The sequence below is a fragment of the Pseudorca crassidens genome, chromosome 1 (assembly GCF_039906515.1).
Source record: "Pseudorca crassidens isolate mPseCra1 chromosome 1, mPseCra1.hap1, whole genome shotgun sequence".
Taxonomy (NCBI): Eukaryota; Metazoa; Chordata; class Mammalia; order Artiodactyla; family Delphinidae; genus Pseudorca; species Pseudorca crassidens.
In genome coordinates this window covers 193,507,964-193,528,920 of record NC_090296.1, presented here as the reverse complement: position 1 = coordinate 193,528,920, position 20,957 = coordinate 193,507,964, and the positions used below count along the sequence as shown (strand labels likewise).

The window sequence follows — 20,957 nt, the reverse complement described above, 5'->3', positions numbered from 1 at the left end:
GAGGAAGGTTGTGACCGTTGTCTATAAATAAACAGAAAACGGGACCCAGAGGTTGATTTCATTATATAAATCCGAGCTTTCTTTTTTTATGATTCGTCCACGAATCTCCCTGTGAGGCATGACCTTCTCTTGGCCTTGTGAGTTTTAACGTTGACAAGACATGGCAACACAAAAGGCCTGCCCTTGTTTGCAACCATTTTAAGGGGTCTGGGTTTTTCTGGCCCCTGAGCCCCTGTGACTGCTGCAGGCTCCACTGCCCTGAGCGCCCCCTGTGCTCTGGGTCCTGGCGACCTTGATTCCTGGCCTTCAAGGTCACCCAGCCCTGGCCCACTTGGCCTTGCTGGAGACCTTCCGGCCTTTATTTTTAGTTCTATTTTTCTGCCCATGTGATGGAAAATGGTTCCCTTCCAGCCGTGGTGGGAGGGGTGGTGGTGGGTGGAACCTTCAAAAAGGAAACAAACAGAATTGACTTTCCAAGGTCTGTGCCTACATGGGTGTTTTTCCCTCTAAAACCAGAGCAGGCTGAGTTGATTGACTTTAATTATATTGACTTATAGCTCTTGATTGTTGTTACTCTTTCCCAGGCATCTCTGGGGGCAAATGACAGGTTTCCCTTATTCTAAAATAAAGCCGTTTCTCTTTTTTTCATGGTCTGGTCTAAATGCTTAATCATATGGGAAGAAAAAGAGAAGCCACTCGATTGGTCTCGTGGAAATGAACGTTAGAGGAAAGATCAGCTGTGGGCTCGGAGAGATTTTCAAAGGCTTTTCATGCTCATTTTCCTTGATTGCTTTTTCTCACACCCTTGTCGTCCTGCCAGCCCAAGTACAGCTGCCTCTGCGATGCCGGGTGGACGGCCCCGTCGAACAGCATGGCCTGCACGCTGGACAGAGACGAGTGCAGCCTCTGGCCTCCGCCCTGCTCAGCGCTTGTGCAGTGTTTCAACACGCCGGGCTCCTTCTATTGTGGCGCCTGTCCCGCAGGTATATGGACGTGTCCCCACCCGGCCACAGATGCCTGGCAGCCAGGCAAAACGCCAGAACCAAGTTCCTTCCACTACCGAGGGATAAGAATGCCATTTTCAGGACAGCTTCCGATCCACTTTCATGTCCTGATGCACTAAATCCCGCTCCAGGCCATCTTACTGCTGCAGCAATTCAACAGAAGAAATGGGGGGTTTGTCCCAAAGTGTGCCGGAGTCAGATCTCGGGGCCAGGGTTAGCCATAGAGTTCGGGAGGTCAAACGTTTGGTTGCTATGGCTGTGAACCGATTAGACTTGAGATCAAAAGACATGTGCTCTGGTCCCACGTTTCGTATGAACCAGATGATTGTAGACTTGGGCAAACTGAGCTCTGACTGTGTTCACTGGAGTCCAGTAGTCCTCACCTGGGTGTGTCGTTAGAAGACCCTGGGGCCTGGCTGTAAATAGGGTCGTCCAGCTCCATCACAGACCCAGAGAGACCGAACCTCCAGGGTAGGTCCCTGAGAATGTGGACTCAGGGCTCAGAGACTGCCTGGGTTTGAGTCAAAGCTTCATTTCTTACTGTGAGATCACCATCCTCCCTTCAAGGCATGCTTGCAGAGCACCTACTGTGAGCTGAGCACTGCTCTGGGTGCACTGGTAAGCGATCGACCAGACCCCAGAGAGTTTACAAGGCCCGTCTGCACTCCCTGGGTGTTCTTAGAAAGCGGAACCCAAGGAGAATATAATAACGGCAGCTATTCCTTATGAGAATGTCATTAAGGCACTGTGCTAGGCAATTTCTAATTCATGCAGCTACAACAGAAACAAGAAACGGTAGGAATTAGTGTTATTCCCATTTCGAAGTGTAAAAACTTGAACCTCAGAGAAGGTAAATAACTTGCCCTAGATCTAAGAGCTTAGCCTCAGTCAGGATCCAAACCCAGGTCTGCTTGGCTCTGGGTGAGAGCTGAGCTGCTGGGTTCTCCGTTATCCTCTCTTGCCAGGGAACCTCACGTGCCTGTTGGTTCACTTAGCAATGTCTGGTTTAGTGACTTTCTTCATCTTACATGTTTAGATCTTGTACAACTAGAAAGACACCGAAGAAAACACGTCAAGACCTTTTCCTTCTTAGTTCTCAGGGGCAAGCAAAATGTGCAAATAATCATGTTCTTGAAGGTAATTTGCCAATGACAGTCTTTAAAAACTAGAAATCAGAAAAGTAAATCATTTAAAGTATAACCTGGGCAAAGGTGTTCTTACATTTTTCTTTTCATTGTTGGAGAGGAAAAAGAGAAACACAAACTTTTTGTTTTCCTGTCAGTCACCTTAGTTTTCCCTGAATATCAAAGCAATATATGCTCTTAAAAAATATAAAGAAACTATAAAATTATGAAAAAAAACAACAGAAAAAAAATATAGTCATCACTCAGAACCACCACTAATGTTTGAACGTATTTCCTTCCAGCTTTTTTCTATGCATTCAATTATTCACCCACAAATACGATAATTTTCTTAGGTAGATTTTTAGAAGGGGTCCCTACTTAGATCAAAGAAAATAAATATTTTAAAGGATTTAAAATGTTTTAAAAATTCTTATAATTTTAAATCATTTCAATTGAGTAATAAAACTCAACAGTTGAATAAAACAGCTGTGTCTCAAGTAAAATGATAATCCCTTCCTTCTTCAAGCCCCTTCTCCTGATGAGACCACTCTTAGCAACTGGTTCTCTCCTCTTCTGCCTTTTCCTTCACTCATACAAACACACAGACCTATATGCGGTTTAAAAACAATTCTTTCCCCAAACTGGGATCACAGCTCTGCATATATTTCTAAAATTTGGTATTTTCAATTAAAATACATAAGGGAAAATTCTTTCAATGTGTGTGCACATGTTATTAAAATAGCTTTTAGCATCCAGTGGTATAGATGAGTCATAATATTTTCAGCTATACTCCTATAGACCATTGAGAGTTTTTTTTCCCATTAAACAATGCTGCAGTAGATACCAGCTTACCTACATCTTTATGTACTGATAGTTTTATCATTGCAGAATAAGTTTTAAGAAGTGGAATTGTTAGTCAAAAGGTATGTATTTTAAAATTTTAAATGAATACTCCTAGATCTCTTTCCCGATAGGTTTTATTAATTTAACTTCTGACTAACAGCATATAAGACTACCCCATGTGCCCACCTCTTTGCCGGAATTTGATCATAAGTATTTAAAACAAGTTTTGCCAATCTGATAGGTAGAGTATATCTCATTTTAATCAGTGGTTCCTTACACAGTTAAGCAGGTTTTCATGTGTTTTTAACTATTGAAGAGCTAACTTTTCAAACCTGTTTTTCTAGGCTGGCAAGGAAATGGATACATTTGTGAAGATATCAATGAATGTGAGATAAGCAATGGCGGTTGTTCTGTGGCTCCACCTGTTGCGTGTATAAACACACCTGGCTCTTACCACTGTCGTCCCTGTCCACCAGGTGCTACACCAAATTTCCTGATACCCTTACAGGCAAAACATGCATTTGAAAACAGGCTCTTGTGTTCCGTTGTAAATATGACTTACGTCTAAGGAGACAAACTGAATAGGGCAAAAAGTTTTACTTAACTTATGGATCCAGGGCACATTAGTTCAGCTATGTTATAAGAAAGAAAGAAAACATATTTTGAATATCAGTGGAAAACAATAAGCCTTTACAAACTGTGAAATAGCCTCTTGAGATAATGCAGAACTTGACAGATTTTCTCTATGGATCACAGACTATTGTTACCACAAATAATTTATTAATATAATGAACTCATGAGATGTTTTCCATATAAAGTTTACTTAATAACAGACATAATAGTAGGCATACCATACATGTGAGTTTCCCTTCTCTTCCGGAAAGAAGTCATGACTCCTATTCTCTAATCTAAACTGAGTTACTATCCAAGAAGTTCAGGGAGTTCTAAGGGGTAAACTGAAACCTGTATGTTTTATTAACATGAAATAACAGTACTTTGGACTTTTAGAATAATTCAGCTCCAAGATCTTCAAAGTCACTGTAATTAAAAAATGTCAACTTCCTTAGTGTCAGCACTTTCTAAGTCTCCCAGTAGTTTCATTTGTCTTCTTAGTTTTATTTGTGTCATTAGAAACAACCCTGAATGTTGTTTCTGAAATCAGTTTCCTAATTCTTGTTGTCCATTTTATTTTTTTAATATTTATTCTTTTATTTATTTATTTGGTTGCACTGGGTCTTAGTTGTGGCTCGTGGGCTCCTTAGTTGTGGCTTCAGGCCTCCTTAGTTGCGGCATGTGGGCTCCTTAGTTGTGGCAGGTGGGCTCCTTAGTTGCGGCTCGCCAGCTCCTTAGTCATGGCATGCAAACTCTTAGTTGCGACATGTATGTGGCATCTAGTTCCCTGACCAAGGATTGAACCCAGGCCCCTTGTATTGGTAGTGTGGAGTCTTATCCATTGCGCCACCAGGGAAGTCCCTGTCCATTTTCTTAACTATGGAATTTTATTTATGACATATTACATTTACACTTTCTGTTTTGATGGTAGAAGATCTGTGGTTGGTCTGGTTCCTGTGATACTTGATTGGGATTCTTCTTGCATATTCCTGACGTTGCTTTTCATGCCCCTGCTCTTGCTGTGATCAGGGTACCAGGGCGATGGAAGAGTCTGCGCCCTCATAGACCTCTGCTCGGTCAATAACGGAGGCTGCCACCCACTCGCGTCGTGCTCCTTGGTTCTGGGTAATGACTCATCTCTCCCTCTGGTTTGGGGTATTTTAATATGACCTTCTAAAGCAAATCAACATTTTAAAATCAAAATCCTCTATTTTCAAAATTCTTACTTTGGTCTTCAAACCAAAAATTAATCCATGTTCTAAAACTATACATTTGGATTTTAAAAAATGCAATAGGCTATGCTCTTTTATTATCTGGTCTAATTTTTGCAATTATTTCCCAAGATAATTAAGCCAGCTGATAGATGCATGACTGTATTCCAGCAGGAAGGAGAAAAGGAGGAAGGAGGACCTGTCCACTCTCTTTAAGGACTCCCCTTTCTGGGCCTTTGGCTCCACTGAGCCTGGCTGCAAGGGAAGCTGGGAAATGTAATCTTTATTTCAGGTGCCCATGCCCCCAGTTAAAATAAGGAGTTCACTACTAAGGAGGGGCAAATGGATCTAGGGTGAAAACCAACAGGGTCTGCTGTGCTGCATAAAAGAAGCTTCACCTCCTACAATTTAAAAAATACATACATATTACTAAATTTCCTCCCAGAAAATGTATCAGTTTATATGCTCATTTAACAGTGTGTGAAAATATACATTTACCCCACCCTTGACAATAAGGGGTACTATTGCTAGTTTTCGTTTTGGTCAATTTTATAGGCAAAAATTGCCTTCTCATTATTTTAATTTTGATTAAATCAAAAAACTTTCTGATTACTAATAATTCATAATGAATACTTTTTAGATATTTACTGGCCCTTTAAAACTTTTCTTTCATGTCCTTTGTTCATCTGCTTTCTTATTGATTTGTAACATTTCATTAGGTACTATGAGGATATTATCTCATTATCTTATGTTTTACATGTACTTTTCCTGGATGTTGTTTTTATTTTAATTTTTTGGTTGTATTTTCTATTTAGAAGTTTAAAATTTTTATGTAGTCAAAAAGGTAAATGTTTTCTTTTGGGGTCTTCCCTAAAGACCCCAAGAATTTGGGGAGAATTTGGTCTTCCCTACCAAACTCTTTAAAAATAGTCAAGTACACGTACTCTCATTTATTTTTAATATTAAAATCTTTGATCTTTTTAAGATTTGTTTTTATCTTTAAATTTGGGGAGAATTTGGTCTTCCTTACCAAACTCTTTAAAAATAGTCAAGTACATGTACTCTCATTTATTTTTAATATTAAAATCTTTGATTTTTTTAAGATTTGTTTTTATCTATAGTGTCAAATAGAGGTCTAATTTGATATTTTTGTCCAAATAGGTGACCCCAACTCCATTTATTGAATAACGTATCATATCTCTCGTTATTTCAAAATACCACTTTTACTTTTGCTAACTTGTCATATCACATATATGCAAGAATATATGTGTGTATATATGCATGTATATATGTGTATAACTCTTTAAGTGTTTATTAAATGACTAACAGCCCACTGAAGTGGTTAGGAGCGTGAATTCTAGAAGACTGGATTTTACTTTTCCCGTGGCTCCACCATGTTCTAGCTGTGTGTGCCTGATGAAAGGCACTTGATCTCTCTGTGCTTTGTCTTCATCTGTAAATGGAAATTATAACAGTACCTATTTATAGGGTTCTTGAGAGGATCAAGTTAGTCAGTATGTGTACAGTGCTTGCAACAGACACTGTCCTCAGAGGAATGCTCTTTCCTGCTGTCAAGCCCTCCATGATAAGAAACTCCCCTTTTCCTTGGCATGCCTCCCATTGGTACACAACTCAGGACCATGACATACAGGCTGACAGCACCAGTGTCAACCTGCAAATAAATATTGAAAATGTGTCATGTCTTTCTTATTCTTAAGATAAAAACTAGGAAAAAAAAGATTCTCGTATTTTCTCTTCACACCTCGCCTTGTCTGCCCCTGGGGACGTGTAGACTTGGACGACTCCTTGTTTAGAGGACAGAGCCTGAGCTTTGTTACTGGGTCAGAATGGAGGGGACCTGTATTTACGCGTCCATTTGTATTTCTAAACAGGTTCCTTACCTGTCTGCACCTGTCTCCCGGGATATACTGGAAGCGGTTATGGGCCAAATGGATGTGTGCAGCTCAGTAACATTTGCCTGAGTCACCCCTGTTTAAATGGACAGTGCCAAGTGAGTCCTTTGCTCTTCCTGGGGAGACTGCGTACTGGAGAGTAATTTTAGTTTCACTTCTGAGAAATATGTTTTCTATGATTCATAGATTTTAAGGTAATGATTCAAACTTAAGATAAAGAACTGTCAATAACTTTCAGGTAAAAGGTAGGTAATAACTTTAGTTCCCAGGAAAAACCAATGAGTTCATTTTTTCTCTCAGTGATTTACAAAGTGGTAAAACAAAGCCTGCAGTTTGACCCAAATACATCTGATTTCTTGTACTTTGCAATTACCGTTTAAATGAATCAGTACAAGTTAGGCTACTGGAAGATGCTTATGGTTCGACACCTTCTACACAGAATACACAGCACTGCTGTTCTTTATCATTTGGCTTGGTTTAAGTTTATTGTCTATCCCTTTGTTCTATGACATTATGTTTCTTCTGCCCTTAGGAAACAGTCTCTGGTTATCTTTGTAATTGTGAATCGGGTTGGGCAGGTATCAACTGCACAGAAAACATCAATGAATGTCTGAGCAACCCCTGTCTGAATGGGGGAACCTGTGTTGATGGCGTTAATGCTTTCAGTTGTGAATGCACACGTTTCTGGACTGGATCTCTCTGTCAGATTCCCCAGCAAGGTACGCTCAGCATTTCTTGTACGACAGATGCTCACAGGTTAGAAGTATCATCCTTGAGTGTGTTCTGCTGCAGATTTTGAACCTGCTTTCTTGTTCTGTTGCTCAAAGGCTTAGAACTAAGTCTTCCCTTGCAGAAATGGTATGAAATCCACAAGGTAAATATATATTTCAATTTAAGCCATAAAAACCTTTTCATCAAAGGAAAAATTAAATCCATATTTGCCACTTTCATTATGTCCACTTTGAAAACAAAATATGCTAAAGGTATTGTAGTTCTCTAAGAGAGAGTTTTCTCTATAGCAGACGTTTCATTTCCCGGGAATATTACACGTAATCATGTCACGCTCCTGCTCTCAAATACACAGTGGCTCCCTCTTGTCTGTTAAATAAAGTTTGGGACTGTTTTTCAATCATCCTCTATAACCAGGCCTCACCCTATCCATCTAACCTTATTTTTCACTGGTTCCCTAAAAATACGCCTTTCGAGCCAGACAGATTTCCTTCTCTCTTGATTCCATATGCCACCGCATTTCGGCTGTATTCCTTTATCTGGGAAATTTCTCTCCCCAAACCTCTCCAGATTCTTCTTTGCTTCCCATCCAAATGTATCTGTCCCTCAGGAGTACTTCTTATTCAGCCTCCTCCATAAAACCTCCACCCCTCCCTCATTCCTCCTGATTCTGAATCGGGACATTTATTGAGACTGCTGTGTGTTTACAACTCTAGTAGAGCCTGTGGAGAAATAAGCAAGCAGAAAATAAAACAGTCTCCACCTATTATCAGCTTACCTTCCAGTTGAGGAGACAAGACGATACACAACGGCCGAGGAGAGACGGGAGCTAAAGATAAGAATTAAAGTGTGTCAGGTGTCACAGAGACAGAGGGAATGGGTGCCGGAGAAAACCCCAAGAGGCAGGGAAATTCAGGCGGAGAGGAGGAGACATCAGCTGGGCTTTGAACACGAGGTGGGATTTGGGTGGATGTTGAAGGGAGACGGGGGAGAAGAAAGAATGGCAGGGCTTTTGTCTCCAACGAGAATTACTCAGAGTTCTCTGAAAGCTTCGGCAGCAGGGCGAGCCTTTCCAGAGCGTCTGAAAAGCACAGTTCGTCTTCTTTTCCTTTGCAGTTTGTGGAGGGTCCCTCTCAGGGATGAATGGAAGCTTCAGCTACGTGAGCCCTAATGTTGGTTATGTCCATGACGTGAACTGCTTCTGGGTTATCCGAACCGAAGAGGGAAAGGTAAATACGGTATCTCCCATCCAAATGTACACTTCATTCATATGTATGAACATGTAGTATGTGTATATATTACATAAAATACACATAATGATAATTCAACTATATGATAGTTGAATTATCTGTACTATATATATACTAATTATCTACAACTATCATCATACCTTATATTGAGGACTTTCTAAGTATCAGGCATTGGGCTGAGTATTTTGTAAACCTTTCTCAAAACTTTATACTAATTCTTTGAATTAAAGTACTAGTATCCTCATTTTACAGATGAAATAATGGAAACTATGAGAAGATAAGTAATTTTTTAAAAACATTCCTTAGCTGGTAATTGGACTGGTTGGATTTCAAAGCCAAGTTTGTCTTTCAAAGTCCATGCTTTGTCCACTACGGATGCTACATGGGTTGGCCGACAGCAAGCCAGTAATTTGTACAGTCATGTTGCTACCGAGATGGTAGCAATCACTCAGTGTTATGTTGATTATTATTAAGGTGTTTTCCTTATCCAGGTTTTCTCTGTGGCGTTGCTTGTGCCGATGTGCTATGCTAATTGCTTCACATACACTTAATCATCGCAGTGTAACTCTCATAACCCTGAAAGATAAGAATTCTTATCCTCATTTTACCCTTGAGCAGCTGAGAAATCTGTCCAGGGGCGCGCAGTCTGTAAGTGGCCTGCAGGGACTTGAACCCAGGCCATTCGACTCCAGTGGTGGAACTGCCGTGCAAACACTCTTCAGATTAAGATCCGAGCCCAAGGATTTTAGTGCTTTTATCCCCAATATTAATTACTCAGACTTTTCCAAATACTTATTTCTCAACCAACACGTGGACTCGTTAAAATAAAGTTGTATGTCTGAATAGCTAAGGCTTTCCCTTGAAATCCTATTAATTTTTCCCAGCAAGCTAATGTTACAGAGGTCATTGTACAAGGTCAGAAATATTTTTTCCCTTGAGGAGCAAGGATTCTTTGGGGCCTGGTGACCCCACAATAGAATAAACTCCAAAATCAGTCTCCCAGTGGGTATGTTATGTGAATTTCCTTCCTTCCATTTAGTTTTCATGAATTCTGTTTCCTGACATTGAAAACATCTTTCTTTCAAGAAAAAATCACTTTGTGAAAAAATTTTAATGCATTTATTGTGAATCTGTAAAACACTTCATGCTGTTTTTCTTGATTATTGTGATTTTTATATCTTCTTATCCCCATCAAAGTTTACATAATACAGTTTACATAATATTGAAATAAGGGTAGTTCAATTCATAAACATTTATTTGATTTTCATTGAAATTGCTTCAAGGACAAAAATGATGTAATGTTGAGTAACAAATCTTAAAAATACCCTAGCACAGAATTTCAAAAATATCCTGATACCCTTTTCCATGAGCTGAATGCTGTTGTGGTTTTAGATCATAAATTAGATCCAACAGTCTCCTTTTGGTAGTTTGGCTGTTTTAAATGAGGTTGTCAGCACAAAATCTTTTATGGTTCATTAATTATATTACTATATTTAAGTCTGCACATTCTAATATTTTAACTTGAAGATACATTTGTATGTTTATTCTCACCTACTTGCATACTCAAAACTTTTCATGGTACCTTTCCCATGATGTCTGCTGTTGGTATTACTCATCTCTCAATGACATCCAACCGCCAAAGACTAGCACACTTTACACTTGCCTACACCGTGTCTACTGTCTACACCCGAGGTCGTCCATCCAGGCTGGGCATCAGTTGAGAGGTTCAGAGACCCCTGAGGAATCAGCATCTCTGGGGGTCACTGATGAACTGTGGGTATGCTACACGCTACAGGTTATTAGTCAGTTAAATTTAATTCAAGGTAGATGTTTAAATGTTATATTTTACTGATTTGGAAAGCACTGTTAGCTAGACATTTGGAGTGCCTTTGTTTAATGAAGTTGACAGTTTACTGAAATCTATTTCATTAACCCATTGAATAACAACTCAACAGGTATGAAGTTTCAGTTACAGTAAGTGAATAAGTTTTAGAGATCTGCTGTACAACATAGTGCCTCGAGATAACAATACAGCATTGTGCACTTCAGGATTTAAGAGGATAGATCTCATGTTGTGTTCTTACCACCGAGAGAGAGAGAGAGAGAGAGAGAGAGAGAGAGAGAGAGAGAGAGAAGGAAACTGGAAGGTGTTGGTTATGTCTATCACATTGACTGTGGTGATGGTGTCACAGGTGTTTACATATGTCTAGACTTCTCAAACTGTACACATTAAATATGTGCAGTTCTTTCTATATCAGTTATACCTCAATAAAGCTGTTAAAAATCTATTTCATTAATATTAATATTTTTGACATTAGCTCAAGTTAGGTCTAAGCAATTTTTAACACAAGTCATTTTAATATATAGAATTGTCATATGTATTTGTGAATACTTAGGAAATTATAGATCCATCTCTTGAAAGGGACTCTATATAAATGCTTCCAACTAGTAGGAGAAACACCTTAGAACTAACATAGAAATGAAAAATAGTCTCTTGCGACCTTTATATTTTTAGGTGCTGCGGATCACTTTCACTCTTTTCCGATTAGAATCAGTGAACAATTGTCCACACGAGTTTCTTCAGATTCATGATGGGGATTCCTCTGCGGCATTTCAGCTTGGAAGGTTCTGTGGCTCCATCCCCCATCACGAACTCCTCAGTAGTGACAACGCCCTCTATTTTCATTTCTATTCTGAACATTTAAGAAATGAGAGAGGCTTTACAGTAAGATGGGAAACACAGCCACCAGGTAAGTGTAAACATGGAGAGAAATAAAGCAAATTCTTGAGGTTATTAAATTTTCTTGATCAGTATTAGATTTTTGGATACGTTAACTGTTTGTTTGTTTTTTTTCCGGTACGCGGGCCTCTCACTGTTGTGGCCTCTCCCGTTGCGGAGCACAGGCTCCGGAGGCGCAGGCTCAGCAGCCATGGCTCACGGGCCCAGCCGCTCCGCGGCACGTGGGATCTTCCCGGATGGGGCACGAACCCACGTCCCCTGCATCGGCAGGCGGACTCTCAAGCACTGCGCCACCAGGGAAGCCCACGTTAGCTGTTTTGAGATCTAATGATATATGATTTTTATAATTATTTTAAAATCAAGTAAATCTAAACTGAACTGGACTTTCATTTTGTGTTCAGAGATAATACAATTCAGATGAATTGAAAGAGTTTAAAAAACATGCGTCTTTAAGCATCCCCTGTGAAACTACTGAACAGCATCTTTATAGCCCCTGCTAGTACATACTGTGGGGCGTTGGGGACATTGTCTCCTCCTTCACTTAGTATTTTTTATCTTAATGTCACATGATGATTTGTTCCTTCTGTTGTTATTTGGGTTTGGGTACTCTTTTTTAAACTTTTTTACTATGAATTTTTTAAGCATATAAAAAAATAGAACCACACACTGAACCTCCGGTTCGCCCATCAGTAAATCCGTGGATCTATTTCTGGAATTTCTCATCTTTTCTGTTGGCTTATTTATCTATCCTGTGCCACATTGGCTTCGTACCGACGCTTGAAATCTGGTAGTGTAAAACCTCTAACTTTGTTCTTTTAAAATAAGCTAGATCCTTTACATTTCCATATAAATTTTAGAATCAACCTGTTAAATTCCCCCAACAATCTACAGGGATTTTGTTGGCATTGTATTGAATCTATAATCAGTTTGGGAAGAAATGACCTCTTACAAATGTTGACCCTGACAATCCATAAACATAGACTGTCTGTATTTACTTAGTTCTCTTCTAATTTAGCAATGGTTTATAGATCTCAGTGCTTAAGCATTCCGCTGCTTTTATTAATATTTTCTCTAGCTATTTGATGTTTTATGCTATGTTCAGTGATATTATTTTTCTAAAATTTTATTTTTCATTTTTTGTTAATATATAGAAGTATTCTATGTATAAATATTTTAAAATATTTTGTTTTGAATCCAGCTGCATTGCTAAATTCATTCGTCAATTCTAATCATTTTCTTTGGTAGAGTCTTTTAGAATTCTCTACATACACAGTGATGTTACCTGCGCATATGTCATCTGTTTTCCAACTTCCTTGCCAATCTTTGTTAACTGTTATTCCTCTTCCTTGACTAATTTATCTTCTTGGCTAGGACATCTCATATAATGCTGAATAAAAGTGATGGAGTGGGTATCATTGTCTTGTTCCCAACCTCATGGGGAAATGTTCAATATTTCACCTTTAAATGTAATGTTTTAGCCGGAAGTTTTTGTAAAGAACTTTTATGACATTAAGGAAGTTCACTCTGAATTATTATTGCTGGATAACAAATTACCCACAAATTTAGTGTTGTAGAGCATTCATCATTTTCTTATGTTTCTGATTTTGTGGACCAGGAATTTGGAAGGGTCCCAGCACGACAATTATCACTTGATCTCTTAAGCAGTTACAATGAGATATTGGCTGGGACTGTAGTCATCTAAAGGCTCAGTGAGGCTGGAAACCCAAGATGACTCACTCATAGGGCTAACAGCTGAGGCTGGCCTCTGGGTGAGAAGTCAGCCAGGCTGCTGACTTGAGTGCCTACGTGGAGCCCCTTTCCTATGGTGGCCTTAGAGTAGTGCAGCTTCTTTCACGGCAATTGGCTTCTCAGAGCAAGCATTACAACAGAACCAGGCAGGGGCTGCATAGCTTTTATTGACCTATCCTTAGCGGTCATATTGTGTTTTTTCTGCCATATTTTTAATTGGTTGAAGCAGTCACGGGAACTACCTGGCGGTCCAGTGGCTAAGAGTCCACGCTTTCACTGCTGGGGGCGTTGTTTCAATTCCTGGTCGGGGACCTAAGATCCCGCAAGCTGTGCAGTGCGGCCAAAAAACAAAAAGAAAAAAATTTGTTGAAGCAGTCACAAGCCAACCCAGATTCAAGAGGAAGAGACGTAGATCCCATCTCTCAATGGGAAAAGTGCCAAAGAGCTTATGAACATTTTTAAACCATCACACCTTTTATTCCTAGCTTGCCGAGAATCTTTATTATGAATGGATATTGAAACATTAAATACTTTTTCTAAGTCTCTTGAGATGATCATGTGGTTTTCTTCTCTGCTTCTGTCATTTCTTCCTCCCTCCTCTCCTGGGACTCAAATTACACACAAGGGTTTTGGCTTTGTCTCCTAGTTTCTGTTAGTCTGCAGTCTTCCCCTGTGTGTGCACAGCTTAGCATTCAGCTAAGGACCCAAGGACACTTGTGTAAATTTTTTTGGTGCTATTTTCATGCAGCTGATTTCTCTATAATACCCTGCTCCAAAATCCCAGCCACTTTAGTAGCCCCAAATTCTGAGTTCTGTTTCTTTCACCCAGCTGACATACAAGGGCATTGCTACTCGTGTTTGGGCCCCGCTGCCCTGCACTGCAATTTGAGAAATGCACACAGAGAGAGTTTGATCATATTCAGCTTTGTTTTGTTTTGTGTTTGCAAAAATAATTACATCAGGAGGTACTTTTCACTTTGCAGTGAACTCTTTGTTTATATCTCTTCTTTTTAGAAGCTCTTCGTAGTTTAGAGATACTAACTCTTTGTATTATATACTACATTTTTCCCAGTTTGCCGTTAACACTTTACTTTGCTTATGGTATTTTAATTTTTTGACCCACATGATAATTTTTTTAAGTACTAAGTTTTAAAACCCTTTTCTTCCTCTGAGCAGCTGAGATGTTTTCTCATTAGGAATAGTGAGACTCATGTAGCTAAATTTGTTTTACTTTTCGCCTTGGTAGCAAAACTTGTTTTAAATAACCTGCATAGCTATGTAAATATCATAACCTGCACATCTAAAATGTCACTTCGTTTTATTTTTTTTCTAATGTATATTTACTGCAGTCTCTTATATCTAGATTTCTGTTTTCCTGTTTTACAGTAGCATACAGTAGCCGCCCCAGATGATATGCAACTTCAGGGGGCTGGTGGGTGGTGGTGCATTGGGTGTCAGAAAGCCTGGCCCTATCCTCCCCTCACCCCATTCCTGGGAAAGTGGCTCAACCACCCATAGACATTTGAATTTCTTCATTTATAAAACGAACGGTATAACTATATCACAGTGTTAAGAAACCTTCTCAAATGAACATTACGTCACACTTAACTCTTCTAATGTGTAAAATTATCTGGTTTGTTGAAAGGCATAGTGGCTGATAGAAGTTCCAGAACTTCTTAAGAGTTAATGTACAACGGGGTAGGGGAGGGATAAATTAGGAGTTTCGGATTAACAGGTACACACCACTGAACATAAAACCGATAAACAAGGATTTACTGTAGAGCACAGGGAACTATACGCAGTACCTTGTAATAACTTACAATGGAAAGGAATCTGAAAGAGAATATATATTCATATATTCTGAATCACTTTGCTGTCTACCTGAAACTAACACAACATTGTAAATCAGCTATACTTCAATATAAAAAAAAAGAGTTAATGTACAGAAATTAATCTCCTTCAAAGCGAAAAAATAAATCTGTCATCCATTATTCATCTTTCAGACAGTTCAACACTGCCTGTTGAGCCATGTCACCATGAGATGGCTAATAAGCACGGAGCCCCACGCATGGGTGATTCATTTATTTATCAGTCGGTACTCCTGGATTTATAACTTTATCAAACTGGAAAGTAGAGAGTCTTGCTTAACTTATGTGCGTGTCCAAAACTGCACACAGTTATTTAAACACAGCTTTTCTTCTTACAGTAAAGGCTGTGATAATTCTATGTGAATTATAACTTGTATGCCCATGTAAAGTTATTTTTTCCTCTTATTTCAGAGTGTGGAGGTATACTGACTGGAACTTATGGTTCTATTAAGTCTCCGGGATATCCTGGGAAGTATCCCCCAGGAAGAGATTGTGTCTGGAAAGTGATAACTAGTCCTGGTCTCCTGATAACATTTACCTTTGGGACCTTGAGCCTGGAGCACCGCGATGATTGCAGCAAAGATTATCTGGAGGTAAACAATTGTATTTAGATAAAATTTATCATGATGTGATTAGAACTCCAGGAACTATGATTGGTGCTGCCCTTGGATGACCACAGTTTATTAGCAGTAGTTAGATGTATTCTTCAAGAGGCAGGATGCCAACTCCCTATTCCCTCAGCAGTGAAAGCGCGGAGCTCTAACCGCTGGACTGCCGGGGATATCCGCTAACTCCCTATTCTTAACTGTTCCAGCTTGTTGCTTCTTGTGGGTTCCATTTAAATCTGGGAAGCAGACTGCCCTGCCTTCCCCTGTCATTTCCTGGAAGCCCAGTCTCCTACCATGGGAACAGCAGAATTTATGAAATCAACACCCAGGAATGGCTGTCTTCTCCAAAGCAGACTCAGATCTTCAGTTGTCTGTTGTAAACTGACAGGGTGTTTCACAAGTTGCCTCTAGTGTTCCATGAAGAAAGACAACTTAATAGCAATTGTGTTGAAATGGATTGCCAAAGGGTGTGGCTCACGGGATGTATTGATAATCGTCACTGGAAAGAGAGGAGTCACCCTCTGCCCCCCCAGTTTATCATTAGTAAAAGATTAAAATGTGGAAGAGGAAAAAAGACTGTTATATTCAAATGCCATAAGCATGTAGGTCTATCAAAGATGCTGCTCTCCATTTGCAGACTGAAAATATCATTGAGAAGATGGAGTTCGTATGTTGTTCCTGTCTTGTTTATCATCATAAATCTCACTACCCCTTGCAGTAGTGATAAAAGACAATATGCGCTCCCAAGTCTATTAGAGGAGAATGGAGTGCTATGGAATTATTCATAAAGGATGGAAGGGTATTGCTGTCAAACAGAAATCTTCACAAGTTAAAGTCATTAGTAATTTAACACGTGTAATGGATTTGAAACCTTTGGGAATGACTGGAAAATCTTCCTCTCTGGAAAATATCAGGAAGATAATCCTTTAAATGTTCACATTAAAGTGAATTTTCTTGAAATTAATTTCAGTATATTCTATCAAATTAAAATTAGAGGCATTTTTTTCATTCCTACATATTAATTCCTGGATATGTATAATGGAAAGAACCAATCATTCCAATAATACTGAAATGCCTCTCATCTCTCAAGAATATTTCAAGGAGCTAGTTAAATTACAGGAACAAAGTCATGCTGCCCTATAACTTGGCTTCCAATAGAACCATTAACTTGAGTGGACAGATTGGCCATATTAAAATATTATTAGTTCATTGGTACCTTGGTGTTCTATGCAGTACAGAATTTGCAGTTACAATAGAATCATAGAGTCGTTGGCACAATTATTTAAGAGATTAAAACCCAACAATTAAAATGGTTTTCTAAGGTCACATCGTCATTATTGCAGTACTTAATTACTATCAAAGTTTCGCTTTTTAAGTTCATAAAACTGTTTTCTTGTATCTAATCTAACTTTACTTCCTTTTCCACTTCTGATCCTCCTGAGTATTTAGACCAAGCTGTGCATCAGTGACATTGCTGTCATTCCTTTTCTGTTTTCTTTGCATATATCCATTTCTTCATCTAGATCATTAGGAATGTATCATTCCAAAACAAATATCTGGGGCAGGGGAAACCTAGGAAAGGAAATATTGAGAAAAATTCAAAGTGTACACCCAGCCTCAGAGTTAAAATTCAGAGAGAACGGAAGGCATCAGCGATGGGTGGGAGGAGATTACCGTTTTCTGAACCCCAAGCATGTGATAGATACATAGGTGACAGGAGAGCCTCCCAGAGTCGTCACTTGTAAAGATGGGTTTTCTGACGTTACTGTACAAAACGACTGGGTTTGTTAAAATCTGACCACTTTGAACTTAATGATCCCTTCTCTTGTTTTAGATTCGAGATGGTCCTTTGCATCAGGACCCGGTTCTTGGGAAATTCTGCACCACTCTGTCTGTCCCACCACTCCAGACTACAGGTCCCTTTGCCAGGATTCATTTCCATTCCGACAACCAGATTAATGACCAAGGGTTTCATATCACCTACTTAACATCACCTTGTAAGTAACTTGGTAACTGGGAGCTTAATATAAATATGAAGGACAGTGCTATGCTTATAGTTGCCTTGTACTTTAATGTGAGGCTGCAGATGACTGACTTACACTGATAATGTGTATTTATAAATATTTCTCTCATTGTTCCAAATTTTTTTCTTTTTCTTCCCAGAGTTCTATTATTAATGCTATAATATCCCTTGGTCCCTAAATTCTGGGGTCCACATTATGGTAGATATGTGTCAGGTCCCTAAAATTAAATAATTCAGACATCAGTTCCCTAGGGGTTATTCCGTGTTTTGTTGGGAGAGATAGGAGAGAAACGCAATCTATCTTGAGATGTGTCAGATTTTATAGCTATCATGCCTTTAACTTGCACTGACACCTTAAAATAAACCAACAAACGAACAAAAAACAATGAAATGCTCTGTGACTTTTATTTTAGGGCTGTAGCGGATTTTGTTCTCAACATACATCATTGTGCCCTGATGAGAATTCACAGGAAAAACACTTTTTAAGTCTCAATATCAGGAAAAATAACAATAACATCTTTTCACTAGTCTTCTTTCTCCATTTATTTCGGCTTCAGGGTGAATCTGCAGCTGACCTTCTGTAATTTGTGTAGTCACACCTGTTCTCTCTGCATAGCAAATTTCCCCTGACTGCGTCTTGCTATTCTGTATTCATTATTCCTTTAATCTGATTCATTTTTCTAGTCATATATTTTATTCTGTTACATGTATTTTATAAACTGCCTCAGATCTCTTTGGAATGAAGGAGAGCATAAATGCATTTAAAAAGCAATTTGTCGAAAAGGATGTCAGATTGGTAGTTAGATCACACATTTCTACAGCTGTTTCCTTAGGCACTACGTGGACGTCCCACAAATACGTGTCAAGCTGAAAACTCTTGTCACGAAAGGCATAAGCCCGTAGAGGGTGAATAGAGTGGGTGTGTGATGGGGTGTGTGTGTATAGTTTTTAAAAATTGTATCTCATGCCTGGGAGCTGGAGGAACGGCCATCCACGTGACCTTTCCCTTCGCTTCTGTGTTCTCTTCAGTGGATCTGCAGTGTGGAGGGAACTACACAGACCCAGAGGGTCTCCTCTCTGCTGACCTGTCCGGACCTTTCACCCACAACAGACAGTGCATCTATACCATAAGGCAGCCGCTGGGAGAGCAAGTCCAAGTCAACTTCACCCACGTGGAGCTGGAAGGCCAGAGTGGCTGTTCTCAGAGTTACATTGAGGTAACTTTTGCTACTTAGTGGCCCTCAGATGATGTTTATCAACATTTTTCATATTCTGTAGAGCAGAGGTCTTCACATGATTGCTGGGTCTGCAGCATCCAGATCTCCTGGATGACCTGGATGCGGGTAGTGTAGTTCTGGGTCCTCTCCCAGACCTACCGCATCAGAACCTCTAGGGCACAGGCTCAGCAATCTGTGTTTTAACAGGTCCCCTCCTCCTCCCACCCCGCTGATTCTGATGCAGGCTAGAGTCTAAGAACACCTGTCCTAGAGAATATGAAAGAATTTGCCAAAAATAGATCTACAGATGGTGAAACAGGAGATTGGTAATAGAATAACAGAGGACAAAAATGAAAGCTGAGGCTAGAAGCTCATAATAATGCTAAATTACAAGCTATTAAACTGAGTCCCAATAATAGGCCCTAATAACTAAGGTGAATACAAATGAGTAAGACTAATAGCATTTACTAATAGAATACAGATTTCAGAGATTGTCCAGGACAGTTATATATGTGAGGGACCTCACCCCAGAGAAGTAAAAGGATTTGCCCGGGGTGAGCTAGCTAGTCAGTGGCAGGGAGTTCAGTTAAAGCATTGAATAACCCTTGTTTTAGAGTTTAGGGATTTTTTCCCTTCATCAGTTCTGCTTGCTCTCCCACAGAAAACTTTAATTTAAATGTGTGTAATGGTTGTAATAAGAAGAATATCTGAGACAAAAAGGCAGTTTTTATCTGCCTCCCCTGGTATTTCATTTGTTTAACTATTGGTCAAGCCACAAATTAAAGTGTTGAGCAAGAGAAACAAAATACTTTTTGTTGGGTGCAATCATTTTGTATAAACTCAGGGAGGCATTGACAATTTTGTTTGCTCATGTTAAGTTAGACCAGTTCATTTTTCCAGGAAAAACCCATGTAACCTCTTACCCTCTTCCCTCTTTCACATGTAGAGAGAGGAAGCATAGAATTTTAGCATAAGGTCTGAACCTAGCTCAATAATGGAGCAGTGCATTGACCATGGTACCACAATAATATATTTTTTTAATCCAGAAGTTTTAAACTCAGATGATAAAGTAAATGTGTATATTCATTCAGTTTATGTTTTCTAAAGTCCCTCATAAGGTACATTAAAGTTTTTCATTATGAAGCAATTTTAGATATTTTTATATAAATAAAAACTAAATTTCCAACATCTGTTTTTCTACTTTGAGAATAATAAAAATAGCTCACACTTAGAGAGTACTTACTATGCACCAGGATTTTGAGTCTATTTTTGTGTATGGTGTTAGGGAATGTTCTAATTTCATTGTTTTACATGTAGCTGGCCAGTTTTTCCAGCACCACTTATTGAAGACACTGTCTTTTCTCCATTGTCTTGCCTCCTTTGTCATAGATTAGTTGGCCAATATAAGTATGGCTTTATTTCTGGACTCCCTTGTCTGTTTTTGTGCCAGTACCATACTGTTTTGATTGCTATAGCTTTGTAGTATAATTTGAATCCATGGAGTGTGATACACCTAGTTTTGTTCTTTCAAGATTATTTTGGCTATTCATAGTCTTTTGTATTTCCATACAAATTTTAGAATTATTTGTTCTAATTCTGTAAAAAAATGCCATTGGTATTTTGATAGGGATTGTATTGAATCTGTAGATTGTCTTGGGTAGTATGGTCATCTTAACAATACTAATTCTTCCAATTCATGAGCACAGATATCTTTCCATTTGTTTTTGTCATCTTCAGTTTCTTTCATCAATATCTTATAGTTTTCAGAGTATGTCTTTTACTTCTTTACTTAGATTTATTCCTAGGTATTTTATTCTTCTTGATGCAATTGTAAATGGGATTGTTTCCTTAATTTCTCTTTCTGATAGTTCATTGTTAGTGTATAGAAATGCAACTGATTTCTGTATATTAATTTGTATCCTGCAATTTTACTGAATTCAGTTATTAGTTCTAGAGTTTTTTGGTGGTGTCTTTAGTATTTTCTATATGTAGTATCATGTCATCTGCAAACAGTAGCAGTTTTACTGCTTCCTTTCCAATTTGGATTCCTTTTATTTCTTTTTCTT

The 20,957-nt window shown here is 38.9% G+C and overlaps 1 protein-coding gene across 3 annotated transcripts in view; it reads left to right on the top strand.

The window, feature by feature from the left end:
* Window positions 1-20,957, top strand: part of CUBN (cubilin) — a 281,633-nt gene that overhangs the window by 29,068 nt on the left and 231,608 nt on the right. For all 3 annotated transcript variants that reach the window (XR_010934358.1, XM_067704299.1, XM_067704308.1), the window contains 10 exons: window positions 821-983; window positions 3,316-3,447; window positions 4,613-4,708; window positions 6,687-6,805; window positions 7,240-7,426; window positions 8,553-8,665; window positions 11,202-11,436; window positions 15,455-15,636; window positions 17,486-17,648; window positions 18,704-18,891. Coding sequence is in view for 2 of the 3 variants with exons in the window: in XM_067704299.1 (XP_067560400.1) it covers window positions 821-983; window positions 3,316-3,447; window positions 4,613-4,708; window positions 6,687-6,805; window positions 7,240-7,426; window positions 8,553-8,665; window positions 11,202-11,436; window positions 15,455-15,636; window positions 17,486-17,648; window positions 18,704-18,891 (1,578 nt within the window). In the remaining variant the exon portion in view is untranslated. The remainder of the gene's footprint in view (window positions 1-820; window positions 984-3,315; window positions 3,448-4,612; window positions 4,709-6,686; window positions 6,806-7,239; window positions 7,427-8,552; window positions 8,666-11,201; window positions 11,437-15,454; window positions 15,637-17,485; window positions 17,649-18,703; window positions 18,892-20,957) is intronic.